Genomic DNA, 26,863 nt, shown 5'->3' with positions numbered 1-26,863 from the left:
AGCCATGAGGTATGAGCCTTTACAGTTCTGCTTGGCTGTGCTCCTCTCCTTGGATATCTGCAGCGCTCTGCTGCAGTGGCTTATTTCTTGGGCTTTTAAGACAGAACGCTTTTCTAGTTCTTTCATTTTAACAAAGACTTAAAAATACTAGTCTGTAATTCAGTTTTTGGAACAGGAAGAGTTTATTTAGTTTGTATTTCCCTCCAAGCACAGCAGTAATGGTGGTTGATCTTATTTAGCCTGTGACCAGTCATCTTAGCTTCCATGATAAGATTTTCCTTCTGAGAGCTTCTTTTTCCTGTTAAAATGAAGCTGTCTTTCAAAGATGTTGCAACAGAGCATGGTGCTGTCCCTCAGTTTCATTGAAAATGCATTGAAAATGCATTAGCTTTCTGCTGGTCTTGATCAATGGGCAGTGAGTAAAATGAAATTTGGATGATACATTTCCAGCAGTTTCAGGGAGTCTAGAAGTGCACTGTGGATAAGTCCTCTTGCACCCGGTCCTTTCACTGTTCAGAGCCTCGTTCTTAGATGTGTGAAACAGTAAGAAGCAGCACCGAGGAGGGTTATGCCTAGGCATGGCAGTTCTGGGACAATATGCAGCGTAGCCCTGTTGCAAGTGTGAATCTGGAAAGTTTTTGTTGTTGGTATTGTAATGGAGAAGGTAAATTTTTGAGGATTCCTTACAAGCATCCGAAATCTCATCAGCAAGCAGTGCACTGGGGAATAGCTCATCTTCAACCATATGTTCTTCCTCCTCCCTGAGTAGCTACTTGACTGGTAGTCCGTACGGTGTTATGCTTTCCTTTGCTATAATATTGATAGATAATAATTAAGTGTCTGTAACTGTAGTTGCCAGATAATGTTGAATCAGCAAAGCATCTATTTCTGTGACGTTAGATTAGCTGTACAAATCTTGTCTCGTGTGCTTTCTGATCTCCTGCAGCCAAGCCCAGTTCTACCCAAACTGAGCTCAGTCCTGTCCAGAACCTGGTGCCACTGATGGTGAGGACTTGTTGGCGGTGAGGATACTTTAACTGCCCCCTGGGGGCAGATTGTTCACCCATCAGGCTGTTGTTTCATCTGACAAGGATCCAGCTTCTGTGCTCTTAAGACTGCAAAATGCAGCACTACAAGTGGGGCTATTTGCAAGATTCCCTTCAAAAGTATGTAGCTAATATGAAGTAGAATGTTAGCACAGGCTCAGCCTGTATGTCTTGGCTGTAGCATGAGACACAGGAGAGGCGGACACAACAGCACTTCTCTGCTTCTCTGCCTGGATGCTCATCCTGCCTGGGAGGTGTGTGAGTTGGGAAGGAGTCTTCTGGGGGCAAATGGATGAGAAGAGATTTTCTGTTGAGTTCCTTATCCTCTTCTTTCTTTTTTTCTGCTTATGACAGTGATATTTCAGTTCATATATGCAAATGTGCAACTTCTATGATATCAAATGAGCATTGTTTTTATTTTTACACATGCTTAAATTCTGATATAAAGTTAAAAACAGCCCAAATGAGCTTTCAAGAGCTTTTTTCTTACTAAAGAAGGCAGAACTGATCTGCATATAATGAAATGGAAAACAAAACTGGAGCAGAACTGGAGCCCCATGTAGAACCAAAGCCAACACTGAAAGAAAACCTAGAAACTCGCAGCAATTCAACCGCTGCCCAAAACAGGATCAACATGTCAACATGGTGTTCTTAACTGTCTTTTTCTCTGATCTTTCTTGCAGGAGTTTCAGTGACAGATTTCTTCATATCTGTACTGTCCTTGGAGTTGCATCTGTTCTGTACTGTCTAACTGGAATATTTCTTACAGCAAATTAAGTCCATTACTTTTTTCCTTGCCAGTCTATGCTCAGAAATGATTACTCCTTGGCTCTTTCCAAAGTGTTTAAGTACTTGAAAATTTCCCAACAGGTTCTGTTAGCCCACCAACTTTATTTAGGTCTGGTGTAATTTATCTTCCAACCTTTCATGAACTATATGAAGAAAAGGCATTTTTCTGTCTTTTTTGATCACATTTTCTGTAAAAAGAATAAAGCCAGGGAAAAACCATGTAGCATATTTTGTTTGCTACAAGGGAATGAATTGTAATCAGTCAGTACGAACGTTTTGATTTAGAGAACAGAAGGAAGATGTGCACCGTGTGAAATGAGAATGCGTTGATATGAAAAAAGTCAAGTTACAAAGTAGATCTGGAATGTATAATCCATTATGTGAGCAAAAAACCTCTAAAGGTATAAGCAACACTGGAAAATAAACTCTTTCTTCCTGGGAAGAAATATACTAATATGACTGTTTATATATTTAAGTAATTTTTGAAAAATTATTGTTCAAAGTGCCCATTCTAAACTTATCATGTCAGAAGACTCATACTCACTATTTTGGAATCATTGTGTTGATATTTCAGGCTTCCCACATGGTTTTACAAAGTCTGGCTTCTTCCATCTTAGGAAAAGTTTTATTTTTCTGGGGATGTTGCTGTTAGGACATTATAAAACTACCATGAATCTTCTGTAATAATGGATAAAACATGCATACTCCCAAATATATGCATTTTTCCAGAAGAATGAAAAATATTTTGTAACTTTGGACTTTTTTTTTGACAGTGCAGTGAGTTGAGATGAGTTGTATCTTACAGCAAGAGGAATATGAAGAAATGCACTATCTGCAAAGGTTTTGCTATATCATTGTACATTATTTCTTGAGCCAAGAGACTCCCACTGCCTCAGTCTGTACTACAGACTCTGACATGGAGGTGAAGTAGAGTCAAAATGATCCTTTTGGCATGACTTGCAGGTAGTTGCAGCAGGTGTTTGGATAAGTCAAGAAGCGAGCACATTTTGGCAGGTAGCTTGACAGTCTTTGAAGATCGCATTACCCACTGCAGTTTTAGACATGTATAAGGAAGGAATGTATTAGGTCGTTTAAAGATAAAGTAATTTCAAAGTACTATAATGCTGAGTAAATGAATGAATGGTTTAAAAGAGCAACGGGAACAAGTTGTCTCACTTTCACACAGCCCGATCCAAGAGTTAAAGGAGAAACCCAATAAATTTTTTATTTGTTTTGTTTCAGAACGTCAAGCGTGTACATCTATGGCTGGCTCCAGTGTCCTTCCCTCCAACGTGGCTGGTATCAGCAAGGAGCTCATTGATCTGCAGCACCTCATTCAGTTCCCAGAGGAGGTTGCCAGCATTCTCACTGAACAGGAGCAGGAGCTCTACCGGAAGGTCTTACCCATTGACTACCTCTGCTTCTTAACCAGGGATTTGGGTAACGCTGAGTGTCAAAGCAAGCTTCCTTGTATTAAAGCTTCCATATCTGCTACTATTCTTTCTTCCCCAAATGGTGAACATAATGCTGTAGAAGATCTTGTGACAAGATTTAATGAGGTAAGACAAAACCTTTAAATTACTTTTTTGTAAGTTTTGTTACCTGGTATGTGAGTTAGCCATTGCTTTTGTGTGTTGGTTTGTTTTGTTTTGTTTTTTGTCCCTCAGAGAAGAGTTCAGCTGTAAGGACAGTTTTTTAACATGTGAATTAACAGTGAGTTTAGCCAACTAATTTCCACTGAGGAGTTATGTGACCAATTTGCTCAGTGAGTCTCGAAAACTGCAATCTAAACTTGTGTTGCATGTGGCAAAGGAAATGGGAAGAAAACAATTGCAGGCATATATTTCTTTATTCTGACAAAGTGGGGTTATTTTTCAGTCAGTTTATTATTTTGCTCAGGAGCAGTTTTATTTATTTGCTTTGGGTTTTTGTAGACTAAGCACGATCTTAGGAGCCAGGACAGAAGTATTATAAACTACAAATTTCTGTGTTCTGTATAATGTAACTACACCAACCTGCAGTGTTTTCTTATTTATGGTATTGCTATGTGTGTTTTGAAGAACAGTATATAAGTGTTGTTCTTTGGCATGACACAGTTGCATGAATCAAATCCTGAACTGTTTTCTAGAACCTTTCTTTCTTTTTCCTTATTTTTAGTAAGGTGATCTCTTGAAAAACTCAATAGAAATTTGAAATAAGGAAATAAAAACAACCCAAGCACCCTAAGAAAACAAAAACAAACTCATAAACCACAAAAAAAAAAAAAAACCCACAGAAAACAACCCAAACCTGACCTAACCCGGAGAAAAATCTGAATAAAACCTCAGTTCTCAGAGTTTTCAGTTGCAGAAAAATGGAGTAATTTCCTTCTTTTTGTTGTGTGAACCACATGCAATATTAACTTTTTAAATTCATAGAAGTGGAGTAAAATGAAGATGGCTTTGACTTCTACTTTTTTAGCTTCTTATCCAGGGCATTCTTCTTCTTAAATAAGAGATAAAAATTGTGCAGTATCAAGAAGAGAGCACAAAATTAAGTAGATAGAGCAGAGGAGGTAAGAACTTCACGTTTGGTGAACATCAAAGGATCACAAACTGAATATTTAGCATTTTGAAGTGTTCCTGCTTCTTGCATGTTCCCTAGATACAGGAACTAAAATATTGTAAGTATGTTGTCTTGTGTCACCTAATTCCATTATAGGAACATAAATAAAAATTGCAACTGTAATATTTGGTCTTCAGACAAAGCCTAAAAATTATTTACATTAGCTATGATTGCTGTATGTAGAAAATACCATATCTGGTGCATAGCTGGAGAAGAAATCCAGCTTCTGCTCGGCCCTCCTCGCTGTGATATTTCTCTTACCATGATCATCATAGTAAGGGCAGCAGAAGAACAGTGAAGTTGTCAATTTCCCATGTGCTTGGTGAGACACACTGCCAGAAGAGTTGGTTGGGGCATTTTGCAGCTTGCTGCACATGGGAGATTAACCTTTGTGTGTTCCGACGCTGAAACAGTCAACAAGATTGGAGATCAAATACATTTAAGTTAAGAAGTTTTGTCAGAAATGACTGAGATTATTCCATATCAAAATGAAGTTTAACTTCAAAGTTGTCTCTTAGTAAGATGTTCAGTATTTTTTAATGTAAGAGGGTTGTGAGTTTGCAATTTTTGTGGCTTAGCATTACTCATCTGTTGATTTTGCAGGATGGTTTTTCACAGCATTTGATTGAATTCCTGAGTATATGATGCATAAAACACGTAATATTTAGCGCATTAAATTATTTTAAGAATAGACTGGAATAACCTCTTTAAACATAGATGTTATATGTTTAAATAGAGTTATTATAAAATATTTACTGTTTCTAATAAATCAGTATTTTCTATCTGTTTTGTCTTATGGTGGAGTGTATCAGTTGCCACAGCCAATCACAGGCATGGACTTCCAAAATGCCTTTGTTTATAAATGGCAAGAAAATTCTTGTGCAAAGAGTCATGCTTTTGTTGGCAAAAGTCAGTGAGTGCCTGCTGATTATTTTGGCATTGCCTATAGAAATACTGAAGTGTATTTATAATGTGGGAGCCAGAATGAATTTTGAGATGACAGGCTTCTGACACACAATGGGAAAAAATCATCTAATGCCATTGTTCTTTTCAATGAGCAATTATATCTTACAGAGAATTTTTCAGGTAGCAATATGCTTTTTAGTCATATTCCTGATATACATTATGGGAATGTGCTTGTAACACTTTTAGAATGACACTCAGTTGCTGTTTTGTGATATGGATGAATTTTGTTATTGTTTAATAGAACAAAACTGACATTTCTGTGGAAGCTTTCACTGAGCACTAGAGCACTATTATATAACAAATCAATAATTAAAAGTAATGAATATTCTAAATAATTGAAATACCATTTAAAAAATGAGTTTTGGTTGGTATCTTACTAAGGTCAATTTTACCAGCATTGTTTATTGCTTAAATTCCAGTAGCCAGTGACAGAATATGAGGATATGGCACAAAGCTGTGTCAGGGGAGGCTCAGATGCAACACTAGGAAAAGTCTCTTTACCACGTACCAGTCAAACACTGGTACAAGCTTTCTAGAGAGCTGCTTGGTGTCCCCTGGCTGCCAGTGTTCAGAGGCATTTGGATAATGCCCTCATTAACATCTTTTAACTTTTAGTTAGCAATGAGAGGTCAGGCTGTCAACTACTGTATGCTTTTATTCTTCCTGGTTCTTATCTGGATGGTATTTCAATAAATTTCTTGGAGTTTTTTGGACATAAATGACAGTATTTAGATCTCAATAATATCTAAAAGGAATGGGAAAAAGATGCAGGAGAAGGTGTTTATAGTGGGTGGTCAGCCTTAAATGTTTGGCATGGAAATGATCTATGAAATTTGCAGAACAAAATCAGAAGTCAGTTGCCTTCTGCAAGTAGGTAAAATTGGCACTTGAAGATAAATGCATACTAAAGAACTGCTGTTATTTTTCCAATTCCACTCTCATTTGTGGAATAGTGTAGTAGTGTAAGAGTGGATACACTGTCTAACATTAGAGGAAGACTGTTACAAACCTTTTCTTTTGCTTTATTTGCTGGATAAGATGTTTTGACTTAAAGTATTGGAAGTGATTCACCTATCATATTAGTACTGATGATCCATCAGAAACAATTTCCAAAGGTGTGGTCTTCTTTTCTCTAGAAAGGGTAGACAGACCTCTTGTCCGCTAGTGTTTCACTATCAAGACTGATAGGAAAAAAGCTCGTAGTAGTAAGTAGCGTAGAGACACTGAAGATGGATAGCACAGATTAAAGCTGCTGTCAAACACTCCATGAATAGTAGCACAAACACTGTGGCTGGCAAATACTGTACTGTTGAGGCTGGAAAACAGAAACTGCCCTTAAGAGAGCATGGTGGCTTAGTCTTGACATAGTTACTGGAGGACATTCAGACATTATGTATTTCCTCTTGTTTTATCTTGTCCTGGGTTTCCAAGTAACAGTTATTTTCATATGTGTTAATTGAGGTGGCTGCCATGACAAGTAGCTTGAACTCTCAGTGACTTGTTTCAAAAATATGTTGGGAGAAAGGTCACTTGTGGGTGCTCTGTGAAATCAACACAAAATACAATCACTTTCAATGACAGATATATTTTCTGATTACATTTTATCTATATTCTTAAAATTTGAGCTAATTCCAGCTCTCAAGTTTGTTATTTCACAGAATAATAAAATATTCACAAGAAAAAAAAATCTTATAATCAGCTAAAGTTGCAGTTTGTTTTCAGGACTTACTGTCTCTGACGAAGCTTCAGAAGTGTTGAAGTTAATATGACATCTATTTCTGATGCTAAAAATTTCCATTGTTTATATACATGTATGTACAGACTTCCCTAGAAGCGGTGGATGATAAGTCATCTTAGAGATTCTCACTGAAGTATAAATGACTTCTGTGATGCTGCTATAGAAGGACTGATCGCTACTGTTTAAGATACGGTTGGAAAAGATAAATTAAAAATGATGAAAGAATTAGAGGACTTTTCAACATGTGGTGAACTACACAATATTTGGAAAGGGAAAAGTTAAAAACAAAGGATAACCACAGAAGGAAAAGAGATGCAGATGAAAAGTATTACAGAATCACTATCATTACATGCTGCGCTGCAAAATGAATCTAGATGACTATGTAATAATATGCTCTGTTTAATGAGGATGAGAGAGGATCCAAAGGAAATGAGGCCATGTTCATAATACGTTTGCCATGCACATATTTCAGTTAATGAAGAGCAAATAGGTTCCTCTACTTAGGAAAAAAAAAAGCACCCATGTGTTCTGCAATTAACAAGGTGCTAATTCACATGTGCAGAACAGATCCAATCAGTTGCTTTGGTGGGGTAATGCAATAATGTGGCATCAAACACTGAAAACCAGGCAAGGAATTTTGTTCAATTTAGGAAAAAAAAAGAGAAGAAAGAAAATTAGGTTGTGTTGACCTACATATACAGCTATTCTAAGGCAGCACACATTCATGGATATCTAAATGTGGACAAAACAAAATATTTGCTTATTGGAAATATTTTATTGTAACACTAGGATTAAAAAGATGACTTTCTTCAGTCATTCCTTAATTCTGAAGTTCAGATTAGACTTAACAAATACACAAAGCCCAAAGACAAGTTAAAATCTATTAGGAAAACGTTTAACTGATATTCTTCTGCACTTGAGATAGGTTCTTCAGCTTTTGTTGTGCTTCCAGTGGTCATTCTGGTTTTCTGGGGTGAGAGATTTTAAGAGAAACTGGAAATATGGAAAGTGACTTTGTTTTTTACTTAATGTTTGGTAGGAAAATTGGGCACTAAAATTAGCAGTAATGGGTAGCTTTACAAAGCTGCTGTATGTTGAGGCTGTTAGACTCTCCAATACTGTACACATAACAGTAATAGTAATATACTTTTTTACTCCAGTAGAGAACCATGCTCTCTGTTACCCATCTATTGTGTTACAAAGTGTGCCATTTCAGTAGACCGAGGCATATTTTTAAAAGAATTAGAGACAACTGAAGAGGATATGCCAGACTGCAAGGAGAGGAGGGGGGGGGAGGGTGCCCTAAAGAGCATGGAGATGGCTGAAAAGTTCTGTGGGAGAGAAGAATGTGGATCTGAGTGCATCAGTTGCTCATCTTCAGATATGTAAGAGAGCTTTCAAGGATTAAAGGTTTTTAAAGATGTTATAACATGAGCTCAAAGGAGACACCTCTTCAGTTAAGTACTGCTTATCAATTTTCAGATTTTTTTAAATGACTACCAGAAGTTTGATTTCCATGGATATATAAAAGCTGTGGGATGAAACTATTAAGGACATTCTGCAGTTAGCAGAGTGCTGGTAGCTAGAGAGAGATGAGGAGAATGGCAGCTAAATGGGTTTTAAGACCCAGATAATTGTAACAAGATACTTTATTTTCTGTCTTGTTGCCTGTCTTTTCCTTCTGCATTTAGTTCTTCGGATTCCTGTGCACTGCTGTGTATTTTTCATCCCATGTGCCTAGTGGTCCTTAGATCCTTACTCGGGATTTACCTTGAACATATCCCACACTCCTCCTGGGCACCCGTTGGTTGTTTTATTTTATATCCTTGCCCTCCTGGTCTGGTGCACATTCATGGTTTTTACTCCCAGCCATTCTTTAGCCTCCCTCCAGCAAAGCAACCAGAGAAACACAACTTCAATTTACACGCTGTAAGCATGTATGCTTGCATGTAATTTGAACTTTTTTGGCCTCAGCTTCATGTAATAGAAAGCATTAGAAAATTAGAACGAAGCATTTAATATTCTGTGCTGAGATGCAGCTCACTCAATACATGAAGTATTTTTGGGGAAGATTATGTTGCCAAAAAGCATAACTAAAAAGGTAAAAAAACATATCAATGACTCCAGTGCAACACTGCTACTGAGGTGGTCTGAGACTTACTAAGACACTCCTGTGTTGAGTCAAGGTAATAAAACATCTGGCTATTAGACAAAATGAGTGATAATGATAGTCCCATTTTTAGGGGGTTAAATTTGTAAGTTTTCTTCATTGTCATATAAAAGACGATTTTAAACCCTTACTAGGAAAGCAGAGACATATCATTTTACTGAAATTATGGAATGCAAATAAATATTATGCTGTGTCTCTTAGTTCAGCATTGCTTTGCAATTCCTAAATGGGTTTGCATAATGCTTTTAAAAAGATTATGTTTGTACAAATATCAAACTGTTTCCAGTCCTTGTTTGGAGTACTGTTCAATCAGATTTAAAATGGTAAATGTTCTTTGTAAAGTTACATAATTTCACTCCAGCATCTAAAGTGAACCATGTGTTTGTAGGATATGCGATATTAAGAACTCAGATTTTATAAGTGCATCAGAGAATTATGTTGCATATTATACCGAAGCCCAAAAATTTAATAAAGAACCTTTACCAAAATCTGTTTAAAATAAAACAGTGCTGTGTTCTGTGCTGTGATCCTTATGTTCATCAGTATACACTCATGGATGTGTGAGTAGACTCAGACAAAGGAACTGATGGAACTCGTGGCTGCCAGTTGATCAGTGCTAACTGCATAGCAATTGTGATTTTAAAAGCCTCACAAGCATGAAGCTTCTCCATAGATTTTTAAAAATTACTTTCCCCAGAAAGAGTTTTACTTCATGGAATAACCTTGTGGTGTTGTGAAAGGTGGAGGATTTTTTCTTTTAAACAGAGAGAAATCACTTTACAATCATATAGTAAGAGTTATGCTTTTAAACAAGATAAGGTATGCTTTTCCCTCTTGCCATAACTCTTCATCAGATGTTTAGCAGGATTTTATGCATTTATTTATTATATGTTTTTTTTTCATGTTCTTCAGATTTTACTTAAGTTTCCAAATTTCTCAAAATCACTAAAAATGGAATATTTTGGTTAAATGAAATAACTGATCACAATGCTTTTCCTGTAGATAGCTGTAAAATCAACTTCTTGCTTTGTACTCAAGGACTTCAAAGAAACAAATTTCTCATGAATATCCTCATTCTGTTAATATTAAAATTACTACCTTTCTTGCTCCAGAGTAGTTGAATAAGTTACAAAGGAGGTCATGGTTAATTTTCATATCTTTGGTGTTAGAGAAGGTCTGCACTGTAATCTTTTTGTCTTGGTAGTGGTGGCATGGATTAAACCTCAGGCAGGCAGCTCTACTTGCTAGTTGTGCCTCTGAAAGCTCCCATGTTCCCATGTACCATGGGAATTGCTGCAGAAGCCATGGTAAAAGTATGAGTTGGGAAATGAGTGTAAAGCATGAGAAATGAGAGTGCTGGTCTTCGTAGGTGGAGATTGTTAAGAGTTCACTCTTCCCTCCCTCATTTATATTTATATAAAAGTTAATCAAAAGAAAGATAAGAAATAAATTAGTTCCCATTCCAAAATTTATGTAATAGATTCTCTAGCAGGTGTAATAATAGCAGTACAGACTTTTGTATATTTATATGTGGGTGTGTATATATATATATATATATATATATGCACTCATGTACAGATGAGTTATGTTGATATTCAGTATTAAAAGACTAAAAGAAGAAAAGAAGTGAAGTAAATCCACTTCAGATTTTGGGGTACAGATATTAATTCAACATGCATTAAGGACTATTCCATCCTCTGTGCTGCATGAAGCAGGGTTCTCCTAGAGCAAATGGTGGTTCACAGGGCATTAAGATCACTTGCCAACAAATATTGAGTCCATCATATATGTCTCTTCTGTGTCTGATCACCAAGTCCTTCTTATTGTGTTTGTAAAAGCAACTGAACATCAATGATAAGCCATATCCTGCCACTGTCAAAATGGAAGATTTTGGCCTGTGTATAGACATGATTTTAAGTCAGTGATAGATCAGTGATTGGATTATCAAATATACTGGGTTATGCTATTTTTTGAATGTGTGTAATATATTTCCCCTGTTTAAAGGCTTTGGGAGGATGTGTTTTATTTTTAAATATTAAAATACTGTAAGGTTAAAAAATAAATTCTGCATATTAATTCTCACAATTGAGCTTCAGGAACTTCCCTGACAATTTTGTTGCCTTCTTAAAAAAAATACAAGGGAAAAGAGAATTCTGAAAATCAGAACAGAAATTTCTGGACCCTTCTTTGAATGTGGTGTCCTGAATGACAGAGGTTTCTCTGTCCTCAATGAAGTTCTGTTATTGTTACCCTTGTGAAAATTTCCAAGTAGCCCAAAGCACTGAACGAATCAGACATGGGCTTTAAAATAGTCATGGTATATTTGAAGATTAACATTAATTATTAGTATGCTTTTCCAAAATGCATTATTAATTTTTTACTCAAAATTATTTGAAAATTTGATCATAGTAGGATAAGTCCAAAACCCCAAAAAGAGTCTATTCAGTAGACTTTATTGTATTTAAAATAGCAAGAGCTGATAAAAAAAAAAAGCAATTAAAAAAAAAAAAAAACACAACAAAACTAGAACTGTATTTGTCATTATGTATTATTGTGCCTGAGACGATTGATCACCTTCAGTTTGCACTGTCTGGATGATGTAGATCCTGTTTGTGCTCAGACTCAGATTTGTACCTCCGAAAATTTCCAACTGGGGTTTTATTACAAACTCTAACATAGCGTGATGTTTGAGTGCTTGTCTGTAACAGATATTATTATTAACAGATATTATTTATTAACAGAAAATATTTAAATTTGCACTAGGTATCTATTGGATATGATTTCTTTTTGTACACCTAAATATTGGTGTGCAGTAGCCCTGAAAAGCACTGATTCATATCCACCTGAATGAGAAGATGGGTGTTATTATCAACCTGAGTGGATTTTGTTTCAGTCTGTGATGTATTATACATTATATAAATTGGATTATATAAATGAAGCCAGGATACATTTTCTCATACTTTTTAGACTTGTCTAATTATAGGTTTGTTGTGATGATTTGTGTTCTAAAGGGAGTTACAGTGAGTTACAGAAACAGAAGTATGTAAGTAGAATGTGAAAAAAATAAATTCAGGAAATTGACTTTAAGAAGTATGTTGTGATCTAACGTTAATTGGATATTGAATACAAAAACTCGGTCCAGAAGCTGTTACTGCTAATTCTGAGGAGTACTTGCAGTGTGCTTTGATCTCTGATCCTTCTTGCGAAGCTGCTACTGAACAGACAGTGCATACTGCCTCAGGTCCCAGGGCTGCTTTGTTTGGGCATTGCTGAGCTGTAGAGCCCTCGTGCAGCAGGCACAGCCTGCTAACAAGGCTGTGGGCTGCTGGTGCTTTCCTCCTTGGAGGAAAACACACACACACATTTAGTGGAAAAGGAAGATTTTCATGGCAGCTTCCACGTGGTTTCCATATGCTCTCCTGTTCTGTGAGGCGCCTCTGGCTCACGGATCTGGACAGTATCTGAGGAATCATGCTTTTGAACTCTCATTTGAATGAAGATTTTTAAGAGCTCATTAGTTCTTGAATACCATCTGTGCAGAGGAAGCATTATGCATCCCAGGCAGCAGAAATGTATTATATGCATTGTTGGGAGCTGTGGGCAGCTGTACGGTTGTTATCAGTGGTTCCTGTGGAGGTGTACTTGTGAGCATGGACTCTGGACTGCTCATGTAATTATCAGCAAATCAATACATTCCAAAGTATGTTTACTGAGTACTGTTAAATCTCTGTATATTTTAGTGTTCTTCAATGTATGTATACTTAAATATACTTAGGTTTCCTGTAATTTGTTGTACATGATATTTCCTAAACGTTGCAGTCCTTTCAGTTTTCCTCCATTTCAGTGTTGGTTGTGCATGGTTCATTTTAGCTATGCCCACTACGAATAGCAGTTGAAAATTAATGCCACACCCAAATTATTTCAGTATGCACTTATTTAAAATAGATAATGATGTTCAGGATAACGTTTTTTGATCCATCAGTTCAATCTGCCTGGGCAGAACAAAATCTTCAGGGAGTTCACAGCTGGGAAGAGACCTCAGGCAGCTGTAGGTCAGCTTCAGTTCTGTACTCCTTCAAAGCTAATGATTCATCCACATCTTGCAACCGCAACATTTTTATGACAAAAGTCTCCTCCGACTGTTTGAAAGGATGAACGACTGTTCTGCAAATTAATTAAAAGTTTGCTTCCTAATTGGGCTCCTGGACCAGATGTAATTTGGGGAAGATGCCCCCTAAAGCCCCTCAATGATTTGTCTCTGTTTTCCAGCAATTCTCACTGAAAAAAAAAAGGGGGTGCACGGTGCTCAGCAAAAACCTCAGTGAATGAAATGAGATGGCCTTTGTTCACAGCTCCTCCCCTCTGCTGCCTCCTCTGTGACAGTGCTATTGCCTTTTAGCAGTCTCTGTTCTAATCTCAAAGTGATGAAACCTTTCAAGAAATTAATTTTGGAATACTATTCCCACAATCCCCGTTTCTAGGAGCTGTATGGTGTATTCAGATTAATCAAGTAACAGTCTGAGTTGTTCATAGGAAAACTTTATGAAGAGTTGCAGCTATTCAGAATCAGCAGAAAAATCACTGTGTGCACCTGACTGTTTACTAAATATGATATAAGAGCCATATGGAAAAGAGAAGCAGCCTGTAGCATATGGAGAGGGACAGCTCTGTTATACTCCTAAGGTCGTCAATATGTAAAAGAGCATGAATGAAAGTTTCTGTTATCTGTGTCTGACTGACGCCTCACAGTCTGCTCGTCACTCTTTTTCTAATCTCCAGCAAATATGCACATAGTGAAGTTTTTGAAGCAGGCATGTTCTCTGTTTGGCAGCAGTGGATTCTATCTTTAGGTGCTTTGTTCTGCAACTTGTTTCTGCCCAGGTCTTTATATCTTCCTTTGCCCATCCTGTTTTGTTGTGTAGACATTCAGACACTTTATTTTTCCATCTTCTTTAGTGAAATACTTTCTGTTTTCTGCTCTTCCTGTGAATCTATTCTTGTCCTGCAGAAGCAGTGAACATAAACTTCAAGGGAGACTACTTACTGCCTTTTGCACCCTTATTTTGCCACAAAGGCTTGTTTGTGCTAACCTTCATCATTTGTGTTTGCTTTTACAGTGTTTGTAAAAGTTCATCATAACTGTTTATAGCAGTCCTAAACTCTGTATTAAATACATTTTCAGCAAGTAACTGTCCTGGTTTCAAGATTTCTTGTTAGGGAGTCTACGTTCAAATGCATTTTTAGACATTCTTTATCACCCTTGATACTGTTCTCTCCTGACTATTGCATGTGTTGACTACCTGAGATAAAAACAGATCTGCTTAAAATTATATTATTCTTTAAAATATTTAAACACGTATTAATCAATCTGTCATTACCACATTTAGTATTTCATACCAAACAAATGTTATTAATCTTTTTGTGTGTTTTTGCATGTTTAGCATTTGTATTCTCTAACAGAGCCATTTCTGGAAAATAAGAATAATATCCAAAACCAATATGTAATTTTATTCCAGCATACACACACAAGTCTATGCCAAACTTGAATCACATATTTAACTGTTTTGTTTCATAATTTCTGATTTATGTATTTTTCTGTATTTACTTAATTGCATTTCATTCTGTGCATGCCCTCATCCGAGCCCCATGTCATAAAGTTCATAAAGTTCATAAAGTTCATTAAGTTCATTTTCTGTATTTCTTCTATACCTTTATGCTCTTCAGGAATACACTTCTTAGCTGATTTCGTTTTACAGTTTAGGAATCACCAGCTGAGCGCTTCAGATATAATATCAGTGAAATTTGAGTGCGCAGCTGTGTTGTTTCTTTGTGTTGCGGCCTCTGCAGTGGCAGCCTGTATAAAGGCTGCAGTTGGGAAAGGTCTGTCAGCATATCTGCATTTACAACATGGATCTCTCCTGCTTGTTCTGCCTGTTCTGAAAGCTATCTACTGGGTATCTGCTCTTAAGCCTTTGCTATTGTATGCGAGTTCTAAAAACATATGGAAACTGAAGCTAACCATTTTTCTTTTGATTATTGCTAAGCAAGGAGCAAGTTTCTTCTAGCTCTTACCTTCCATAACCACGTTGTTTGGTGAGGGTTAAGTCACATAGAAAACTTGCAGGACGACTCCGTTGTTCCCTGATCCTTTCATCTCATCACAACCCTGTGCTGCACATTCCTGAGGATGTCCTCAAGGGAGGAGAGACAGAATGACTTTATAACCTCATTTCTTCAGGAATTCAGTCTTAAAATTTTGATTCCTTTTTCTGCCTCTGTGCTTTGCATGTATTGGAGCTGTGGCTTGTTTTCTTATTTGCACTGTTCTCATTCGTTGTTCTCTGTTGGTTAGGGTGTCAGGAAGATGAACAAGCAACTTTCTCATTTCTCATATTCTTTGGCTGTTCTCCCTCAGGAGTTAGAGGCTGAGACCATTGTATAACTGGAGGAGCTTTATATTTTTAGGGTTTTTTTTAATTTGTACTGAAGAGTTTTCTTTTTATTTCTTTTGCTTGATTTTTAAAATAAAATGATCTATGCCTCATGAAGACTAAAATTTTCTGGTTGTTATAAGCTGCTCCTCACACCAGTGTTGCCTGTAAACACTCTGAATCCTTTGAGACTAAAGAATGAAACTCAGTGTCGGTGAACAAATCATGTTTATTGCTTTCTAAGTGTTTACATAATGACAAAAATGAAGCCCTGGGGAATTATACTGTGAAAAGGGGCAGTTCATTTGAATTTGATTTCCACCTGAAATATAGCTACCTTTTATAGCTATTATGGGAACATAAGCTAGAAGGAAAATGCACACTGGTAAAAGGAAGGCTTGACGTTTTTTTAATACAAATAGAATTTTGTACCAAATTAATTGCTGACTCTGGCATGAAATAATCACTGAGCAGAGACTGGTATTGTGGTCACACTTGGAAAGGGTGTTTTTTTATAATTTTACTGCATTTATAATCTTGCCAATGAATGAAAACAATAATGACAATTTATCAAAATTCACTGTCCTTGCTGTAAGAACAAGGGGATACCTTGCCTATCTCCTATACCTATGCTATACCTATACCTATTCTATACCTATATATCTCCTATACCTATCTCAGCGTGAGACTGAGATTTGTAAGCTGTGCTAATGAGGATTTGCACTGCAGATCTCTCTGACAGCATTAGAAATTGTCACTAACTTAAGCTGCCCGTTTTCTTCTGTGGCCTGGATGCATATCCGTAATACCTTACACTGCCATGCAACAGTTTTTTATTTAAGTATTATGTAGTATTTATTAAGTATTATGGTAGTTAAGATTTAACTGCTGGAATGTGAGCATATCTGTGTGTGTGTTTTCAATGGATGTAATGCATGGGATTGGGCCACAGGTGCGTGCATAGCATTTTCACTGATACCCTCCTTGCAGAAGGAAAACAAGAAAATGCACAGATGCTCCAAGTGACATTGCTTTGACTGACTGTACTGTATGTCTTATTTCACAAGGTGAGCTCATGGGTTACCTGGCTGATCCTGACTGCAGGTTCAATGGAGGAGAAACGAGAAGTCTTCTCATATTTAGTACATGTGGCAAAATGCTGCTGGAATATGGGCAACTACAATGCTGTAATGGAATTTTTGGCAGGACTAAGGTATGGGCAACTCTTTGTAAATGACTTCTCAGTGATAGATGACACTGCAGCTTCCGTCAAGCAGACGTCTTTGGACAAAGGCATAAACAGAAATCTGTGGCTAAATCACATCATCTTGCCCTCTTACTTGCTAAGAATCCTTTTTTGAAAAAAATTGAACATGCTAAAAACCATTTTCTTCATTGTCATTTTCATTTTTCTTCATTTTCATTTTTCTTCATTTTCATTTTCTACATTAGAAAGCATACATTTTTAAGCAGTTTTTAAAATGTAAAGAAAGATGGCAAATTAGCTATGCTTTGTCTAAAATCTAAAATGTAACTTAGGGTTTGGAGTATCCAGAAGACAAATGAAATGTAATCATGGTAGTTTTCTAATAGAGTCAGACTGAAACTGTAAAAGAAAACCAACAAAATACACACACAAACAACGAACAGCTAAAACTGTCTTGTTAAACCCTTCAAGTTTATTTATACTGGCTAATGCTGGAATCTTGTGCTGTAATTATCCTATGTAGCCAGTCCTGCAGTGTATCCAGAAGGAAAACAGAGTGTGGGGTTGCAGTCTTTTCTGCAGAATAACAGGTGCTACCTTGACACAGATTTGCACTTCAGAGAGCAGCAAATCAGACTGGACAAGGAAGAGTTAAGATCAGATTTCCCATCAGTTAGCCCTGACCCTACCTGTATTTTGTGTTGGTGTAGCAAAGCTTTCATGTGTTGTATTGTGGCTCTTTGTGGTTTAGTGAGGATTCTTACTGAGCTAATTATTTACATTTTTTATATATAAAATACATATTAAATGCTTGTGGACAAAGGGAGTGTTTTTCAGCAGAATGCATCCATATAAGTCCCCTAGCGATGAAAGTTGTGAGGGAAAATGCAAACAAATTAAGGCCTTAATTTTTTCTGTAATGCATCTGCACAGCAGAAGGGAAGGCAACAAGTAAAGGCAAGGCTGGTGCCCAATTAGCCGTGCACTCAAGACAGGGACGGAAAGTGGGGATGAGGATGTTGAGCTGCTAGCAGTTCTACAACCCTTTTGGTGTGTCTGAAGGCAGGAGGCATAGAAAGGCCATGCCTTTGCTCAGATGTGCAGCTCAGAAGGGTGAGTGGGCTCAGCAATGCCAGCTGTCCTTCTCACCAGGAGTCATTTCTGTTTGAATTCAAAGCTTGGTCTGCAGAGTGGCACTGGTGCTTGAGAGCTGGAAGACAGCCTTGATTTATTTCCATGACAGAGTTAGAGTGTAATGGGAATAAATCAATGTAAAATATTTCAAATTGTTTGTTTCATTGTTGTTTCTTTTCATTTGCTAACTATATGGGTTATCTACTGATGAATGAATTTGTAGTAAACCATCTGGTTTATCTTCATACCGTTTTTCTTATTTTTTCTTACACCTTTTTGACTTTAAGGCAATGACAAAATGAAAATGTGGGGAATCCTGCTTGCATTTCATGGGTACCTGAGCTTTTATTAAGTTCCTAAAAATTACTGCAGCCTTGTGTAAATCATACTGCTTGTTTTTCCTTGTTACTTTTCTTATTTGGTAATTCAAAGAGATGAAACAGTCCGCGAGCCAGAGTTTTTGTAAGAATAATGACCTGAATGTGATTCATTAATTTCTGAGAAATAATAATAATAGTAATTTTCATATTTCCATAATTTCTATTACGTACATGCTGGAGGTGTTGGAATTCTCTGCAAATTGGTTTATTTATTTATTTTTAATAATTGTTGTCTTTTTTTCCACTAGGTCAAGAAAAGTTTTAAAAATGTGGCAATTTATGGACCAGTCTGACATTGAAACCATGCGGAGTCTGAAAGATGCTATGGCACAACATGAGTCCTCATCCGAGTACAGGAAAGTGGTCAACCGGGCACTCAATATTCCAGGCTGTAAAGTAGTTCCTTTCTGTGGTGTATTTTTAAAAGAGCTTTGTGAAATTTTGGATGGAGCATCAAGCCTCATCAGACTCTGCCCACAGTATAATTCCCAGGATGAGACGTTAGAGGTAAATAGGATTGCTGTTCTAAGAGGCTGTGTTCTTAGCCACCCAGTGCATTATTTTATCATCTGTTGTTTTATATGGAAGTTTCATCTAATTAGAGTTCTATAAACCAGACTGTTATCCATAGTTCAGTTACATGAACCTCAATTTAATTCCTACAGTAACTGTAGTAAGATAGATTTTGCTGTTAATAAATAGTTCAGCATAGAAGTACTGAGCAGTTATTGTCTATACCAAAGCAAAACAAATGTTTACTTCGGTAAAGGAAGTATGTAAATACTTAAACATGCAGCTGTCTTCTCCTAAATTTTCTGATCTTCTGCATAGCTTGTTGGGAACTGAAAGGTTTTCAGTTCCTTAAAGGAAGAACTCAGAAGATCAATGGACCAATCTTTTCCTTTATGAAATAAAACAATTCCTTTTTTTTCACTTTGTTTTGAAAATATGTCCCTGTTCCATGAAAACTGGGACTTTTAAAAAGTCTATAGGACTATTGAAATTTGTGCTACTTGGTTTATGCAGTGATTTAGTCTGTTTAGGTAAGCTAATGGCAAACATATGTACTAAATATTCTTAATTCTTCTAAGAATTTCTCCAAGAAGATGTAAATAACACAGTGTTCCATTACTCCTGTTACAATATTAACCTATTAGATGTCTTTAGTTTGTTTCAGATTACAGTGGACAAGATAATTTCTTGCAACGGGTAGGCCAAGATGGCTTAAATAATCCAGAAAAAGAATCCACAGCAAACAGTATATTTCAAACTATTCGGAGCTGTAATCGCAGTTTGGAATCTGAGGAGGGGGAAGATAATCTCAGTGAAGAAAGCAATTCGAGAAAAAACTCCTTGAAGGACAGAAACCGTTACCAGTAGGTCTCATGTTTTGTTTTCTATCTTTATCTGTATATTTCACAGTTTTAGTTTTAGTTTTTTGTTTCCTTTTACCAAACCTCAATTACAGGATCAGAGGCAACTTTTAACCTCTTCTCTTTCATTTACTGTCTTCCAATTCAAAACTTATTCCTCCTGGAATTGTGCTAAGTATTTGATACTCAAATGCATGAGATCTCTCTGTATAGTTATATTTTCACTCATGATGTAATTACTTCCTCTCATGATAAGGGTAAATCCTTTTCATCTTACACACAGAGCTTTAAAAATCCACGGTTATGATTACAATTTTGATCTGTGGTGCCCGGAATAGCACCAGGACATATCTGTTATCAGAGCTCAGAACATTATATTCTGCACACCAGGGCAGCGTTGTGCCCTTTTCAAAATAGAGGTTATTTATTATTGTTCATAAGACCACTTCTTTTAAGGACATGTTCACTTGAGGCTTTTAAATTATGTCCAGAAGACATTTGTAATCATTTTGCATTATGAATTTTCAGTTTGATTTAGTCCTGCTATTTTGCCTAGATGTTTTCTTGATTGTGCCCCAAGAGCACAGTGTTCAAAAACTTCCCAATTTTGACTGAACACCCAGTATAGTCTTTACTTTTCAGCAGCAAAAAATATACTAAATGGGAAGTTTAAGACATGACTTGATCTTGAGCGTTGCTTTAGTGAAATTGTAGCCCACATAGATGCTGATGTGTCAGCTTCAAATGAGGTAACTGTTAGAGAAGCAACAAACAAAACTGTGCTGTTCAGAGTCCAACTCACCTGCAATGAACAGGGACATCTACAGTTCCATCAGGTGCTCAGAGCGCCATCCAACTTGACCTTGGATGTCTCCACTGCCTCTCTGTGCAGTCTGTGCCAGTGCCTGACCATGCTTACTGTAGAAAACTTCTTCCTTATATCCAATATAAATCTCCTCTCTTTTTGTTGAAACCATTATCCCTTATCCCATCATATAAATGACACAACCCGGATTACATAAAAAACATACTTATGTCCCTACTTGAGTTATTATATTGATAATGTCTATCAGAGATATCAGTATGTTCTGAAGTATCCAACTTATTTCAGCTATTACACACAGAATCTAATAAGTGACTGCCTGAGAAGGAGCTACCCTCTTCCTGTTTAAATGCATTTATTTCATTAACATGCAATTGTAAATCTCATTTCAAATAAATAATAATTATTTCCTGCAAGAATGGTTTCTAATGGAATTATTCACATCTGGCTTTACTTCCTTCTGGGCAGTGGCGCAGTAGATGATGCCAGGAAAGGCAGTCCCACTTCTCTGTACATTTGTTATCTCTTATTTCACTTTAAACATTTTCCTCCAGGAATTATTTTTCTTAATTAATACAGTTTGAATTCAACTTGCAGGTCTCCATTCGAAGAAAGAATGAGCTAATGAAATCAACCTTTCACTTGAATACTCAAAGCAGAATTTAAATGTAGAATAACAATATGGGGAAAAATGAGTTCTTTTTGTTACGTCTTTATGAAATCAGTTTTTTTTAATTAGTTATTTATGCTTTATGTTTAAACGGAACTGCTAAGTTCTAATTCTAATTAAAGTAGAAATTAAATGCAAAGAAGTTGAGTCCAACACTGAAATGAACAAAACAGCAAAGAAGTAAATAAAATTGTTTCCTGATTCAGGTGTCTGATCATTGCTGTCTGTACTTCTGGTGCTGTAAAATGCTAATTTTAACATTCTAATGACTTGTAGAAAAGTACACGTGGAAGTGTTAATTTACCTCAGCTCCTCATTATCCAGCTATGTTTTGCTGGCCATTGAGAGCTGGCTGGGACACAGGAAAGAACTGCTGCAGAAAGGCAGAAGGGCTCTGTGCTGTTGTCCCTGTTGTATGGAGGCTGTAATATTTGATTCATTTTTAATGCTGTAAACAGCTAAAAGCCTTTCTTTTGAGACCTAAGCCATATCTGTTACGCAGTATTATGTAATTAAAATTTTGTAATTAGTTTGCATTTTGTTGATTTGAATTAATATTGTGAAACACAAGCCCAGTAGAGCTTGCTATGTTGGTTTGATTTGCAGAAAATGAAGGGCATCTTATAAAATCAGTGGGCACTGAGTGAAGCTGTTATTTTCCCAAATAGTCTGAATGTCGCTCTAGTCAGCAATGTGTCCAATCGCCCTAAGGTGCTGACTGTGCCAAGTAAATACCACAATTAAAATTCTGTCCGTCGTCTTTGACAGTTCTCAAAGAAATAACAGCTGGTAGGAAAAATATAAATGTGGAAATCCAATCTTTATAGAAATGTTAATCAAACGACCTATTCTCTAAACTTTGTCTTAACGTTGTTGAACTGATCTCCTCTACCCTTCAAGCTTTCTTAATTACAGTAAATACCTTCAGAATGAATAAAAGTGAAAAACCTCACTTTTTTTTTTCCCTTTCCCTTACAATTTCCTCCTTTAAAACTGCAATCTGTTTTAACATTTCCTGTATCCTTTCTTGTCATTTTCTTGCATCTTAGTGCAGTACGTGTAAAGAAAGCTTCTGGTTCAAACCAAGTTCTGTAAGTTTGTTCCCAATAGTTAATGGCTATATTGCTTTTGCCAGCGAATGCCAGAGGCTGTTTCTGGATATGCCTTGTGCATGTGCTTGGCTTACCTGGTTGCTGTTTGTACATTTTAATCTACAGCATGGCTGTGCTGTCACACATGAAATAAGGCATGAACAAAGCTCTGCTATTTCTGTCTCCTCTATACTAGACTCCTCCAGCCTTGCATATCTAGTCTCAGAATATATTTTCTGGGGTCTTTCTAGAGACTTGTTTGGTTATTTTGAAGGCACGAGGAAGATAAATATTTTAGTGGTTGTTTTAATTTAAAAAGCTGAACCATGAGTAATCCAGATAAATAATGTATGCAGTGTGGCAAGACTCAGCAATTTTAGCATCAGTTTATAGCAGCTCAGATATATGGCATGACCTTTATTTTATGGCAGATTTCTTAAGAAACTTCAGTTGCAATTAAGGCTGATGAAATTATTCTGCCATCGTTTGTCTATCTCTTCACCATCACCATTAGAATTGATGTCTGGAATAAGGGAAAAATTAAATGAATTACTACTCCAGGAAGAGGAAATTTTGAGGAAGACCTGAAGGTTCCATGTGGGGTTTAACTCAGTGAGATGGGTGCCTGACTAGCAAGAAGTCTTAGTGTGAATTGTGTTCTGCTGAGCTGGCAGGAAGTAGTTGATAACATTCTTGCTGCATTTTTATGAGAAATTGATGTATTTTAAGCCCTATTTTACAAGTGTTAAACAGAAACAAGTCTGTACACAAAAAGAATAGCAGAAGAGGGTTTGAAAGTCCTGTCTTCAGTCCCCTAGATATTGTTACCAGCTTCCTCATACAATAATTGGTATTTCCATTGTGCTATGGGCTTAGAAACTGGAATCACTTAACTTCAAGATACAAAGTGAAGTTGTTTATAAGGTCCCTTCCAGCCCAAGCCATTCTACAATTGATTCTATGATAATGAATATAATCCTTGGAAAATTCAAAGAGAACATAATTATATTGCTATCAGAGTTTTAATTAATTGTAGTAACATCTATAAATTCCAAATTGCCATAACTTAAATTGTAATACTGCAAAAACTACTGTAAGTTCCTGTATTGTTAATTTAAACTGCAGCAGAAAAAAAAATAGTAGTATCATAAGGCAGCACATAAATAATGTGTTTCACTAGGTAGAAAATGGGTGTATTAAACGTAACTAAACTAAATTCCTCATCTTTGTTCGCATACAGATTTATAATTGGAGATCTTTCAGATTCTGAAAGTGATATATTTGAGCAGTTGAAGGACTGGGACACAAGTTCAGCAGAAGAGCAACAAAAGGCTTTCTGCCATGGCATAGAACTCATTCCCTGGTACGTATTGTCCATCAGAGCTGATGTCCACCAGTTCATGCTGCAAGGTGCAACTGTCATCCATTATGACCAGGAGACACATCTTTCAGCACGTTGCTTTCTTCAGCTTCAGCCTGACAATAGTACTTTGACTTGGACAAAACCCACAACAGTTTGCCCAGCAAATGCAAAAGCAAAACTGAGTGTCCTGGGTAATGCTGCTGAGCTTGGCAAATACCAGTTCCTTGGCAATAGTGGACTAAATGGACTGGTGGAAGGTTTTCTGGATTTGTTTTCAGCCAAGGCTGTGTATATGGGACATTCTGGCATTGATATGCACACTGTGTGTGTTCAAAATAAACTTTGTAATATGTCCCTTGAAGAAAATGGTATAACACTACTTTACGGACTTCAGACTACTGATAATAAGTTGCTGCACTTTGTTGCTCCAAAATATACTGCCAGAATGCTCTACGATGGACTGCTGGAATTGACTAAAGCTGTAAGAAAAATGAGGAGATTTCCTGATCAGAGATTACAGTGGCTACGGAAACAGTATGTCAGCCTCTACCAGGTAAAAGATGCTGTGATTTTCTATGATGAAAGTTCAATGTCATCAATGCATTGTTGAGTGATTAGTTTCTATTATAAGTAAACTGAAGTTAAATGTGAACACCAGACCTCCAACTTAGTAACATGGTTTGAGTGAAAATGTTCTGGTTCTCCACATAATGTCTCATCAAGTGGTGCATATTTTAGATACGTTTTAAGTTTAACCTTTTATATTGTTAAGTTCTTCATATATTTGGAGTTTGGGAATAAATGTTTTCTTAAAGAGAAAGCAATGGCTGTACATGAAAATGGTTCCCCAAAAATGAGTGCTGAGATTTAGGGCCAAAAATATGAGATGGTGAAGAAAATAGCCCTATTGCATTCATGCAGTAATTAAAAATCGTGTGCTCTTGATATTTTGCTTTTCATTGGTTCCCTAGAGATATCTTTATTATAACTTAAGAAAATGTGTCTGTTCTTTGGCAGTTATTCTCCTGATTTTGTTAATGCTGAGAATTTTTGTAGGAGGATGGAAGGTTTGAAGGCCCAACCTTGGCTCAGGCTGTCGAACTGTTTGGAGGCAGACGATGGAGCACAAGGAACACGAGCACAGGAACTCTGACCAAAAGCACTGAGAAACCTAGTGTGCAGAGAAACAACACTCTGGGAATAAATGCAGCTAAGAAGAAGAAGAAAGTACTCATGAGGGTATTCACGTATTTTGTTACTTATCTGGCTGACTTGTTTCCTTCCTACATTTTCTGTGTAGCTAGCTGTACTCTGAACCAGGAGAAAGTTAGTTGAGAACTTTAAAACAGCTTATTGCAGGTTTGGTATGTTTTGGCTTGTTGTTTTCCATTAATTTGGTGGGTTTTTTTCCTGATGTTGAAATTTCATTTCTAAGGACACATGAGCGCTAGCAGACAAGGACATAATGTCATTAAGAACTTTAGGTGCTACTTCAATTTAGGGGTAAAATATTCTTAAGAACAAAAGTAACCATCAGGGTGATGTCTGGAGGCTGTAGTCAGTTTCTTTGCTCCTTTTTGTTTTCATGTTGCTAAAAATATCACCACAAATCTTCTGCTTCACATTAACATGGGGTAAGATAATCTTACATGGCTGACAGAAACAATGCCCTTTCTTTTTCTTCGCGCAAGGATTTCAGCAATAGCTAGGAAAGGGAGAACTCAGGGACTAGCAGCTCAGTGCTGACTACATGGTTACTGGGCAGGTGGGGGAGATCCAGATGACAAGATCCATCCTCTTTGAATCTCCTGTGTCACAGTGGAATAGTGTAAAACCAGCTTCACCAATATAGAGAGGTGCAATCTTTGTCATCCTCTGTGTGATGTCAAACTGGAGTAATTTCTGATGTTCCCCCAGTCATTATGTATCCATCATGTTAAAGCTGTCCCTTTTCTACTTGGAAAGTTTCACGGACAGCACAGTTACTGGCCATACAAAAGTTATTTCATAAGGAATAGCTGATTTATCTCATGATTTTGTTACAGATTGCACTGATAAAGAATGAAAAAGCAGTGGTTTTGGAATATTTATTACAATGCTCACTTCATTTCTAGGGTGAAAGTGGAGAGGCTACTGATGATGAAATGGCAACTCGGAAGGCAAAAAGCTGCAAGGAATATCGAAACAGAAGTGGTTCAGATCCTCAAGATATTGATGAACAAGAAGAATCAGGTAGATACATTGCTTCAGTATTTAAGAGTCTCTCAGGATTTTGCAAAAAAGTCATGATACAGATGTGCTTTACAGTGTTGAATATGTATATGTTCATGGTAGGAAAATTATTTTTATAGATGAAACTCCAAATGCTGTCAAGTTTTAAAACTAGTTTCTTTTTCGATTCCTGCTGCTTCTTTCCTTACGTTCAATAGCACTGCCTTTCTAGTCAGGCTAAAGCATGTATGAACCTTGCTCAGAATGTATCTTTTTGACTGTCTTGGAACAAATCTACAATCCCTGTAGTGTTTTACTGAGCGTTAATGAATTATGGTATTGGGCTCTTGGATGAAAGCATTTTTATTGGGACAGAGGCTGTAATAGTACTGCAAACTTTTGTTTCCTTTGTAGATCAAAATATTATTATTAATGCTTCTCCATCTAACACCCTGTCATCAAGAAGAGCTCACTCTTTGACAGCATCTGGACCTCCTCATTTAGGAGCTTCCACGTCCTCACCAGCCAGACCAGTGTCCTCTCCTGTAATGTCTTCAAGCAAGAGTCAGTCGAGGTAAGGATGAAATCAGTGCTTTGGTTTAAAAAGAAAAAAATTACTATTGTTTAGTTATGATCATTTTTCTTGCCAAGCTGATGAAGTCTGACAAAATCAGTGCCAGAAAGGCAATTAGTCTTTTGATAGACATCTGAATGATAGACAACGTTGTAGCACAACATAAGGCATTTAAGCTGAAATACCATTAATCTTTGGGCAGCAGTGTAGACAGTCTGCGAGCCAGGATGCTTCAGTTAGTAAGTCAGTTACAGAAGAAAATTGGAATGCATTCCAAAACTCAGCAAGTTTAA

The 26,863-nt window shown here is 36.8% G+C and overlaps 1 protein-coding gene across 4 annotated transcripts in view; it reads left to right on the top strand.

The window, feature by feature from the left end:
• Positions 1–26,863, top strand: part of PLCE1 (phospholipase C epsilon 1) — a 148,653-nt gene that overhangs the window by 89,927 nt on the left and 31,863 nt on the right. For 2 of the 4 annotated variants that reach the window (XM_042863507.1, XM_042863511.1), the window contains 9 exons: positions 3,078–3,394; positions 16,812–16,957; positions 18,714–18,972; positions 19,633–19,841; positions 22,381–22,422; positions 23,663–24,338; positions 24,842–25,024; positions 25,900–26,017; positions 26,411–26,570. In XM_042863507.1, the coding sequence (XP_042719441.1) occupies positions 3,078–3,394; positions 16,812–16,957; positions 18,714–18,972; positions 19,633–19,841; positions 22,381–22,422; positions 23,663–24,338; positions 24,842–25,024; positions 25,900–26,017; positions 26,411–26,570 (2,110 nt within the window). The remainder of the gene's footprint in view (positions 1–3,077; positions 3,395–16,811; positions 16,958–18,713; positions 18,973–19,632; positions 19,842–22,380; positions 22,423–23,662; positions 24,339–24,841; positions 25,025–25,899; positions 26,018–26,410; positions 26,571–26,863) is intronic. The other 2 variants (XM_042863510.1, XM_042863509.1) reach the window with 1 other exon arrangement.

Source organism: Lagopus leucura, unplaced genomic scaffold (assembly GCF_019238085.1).
Source record: "Lagopus leucura isolate 7727_CA_CO unplaced genomic scaffold, USGS_WTPT01 Super-Scaffold_739, whole genome shotgun sequence".
Taxonomy (NCBI): Eukaryota; Metazoa; Chordata; class Aves; order Galliformes; family Phasianidae; genus Lagopus; species Lagopus leucura.
Note: the sequence above shows the minus strand (reverse complement) of the source record. Positions and strands in the feature narration are given on the sequence as shown.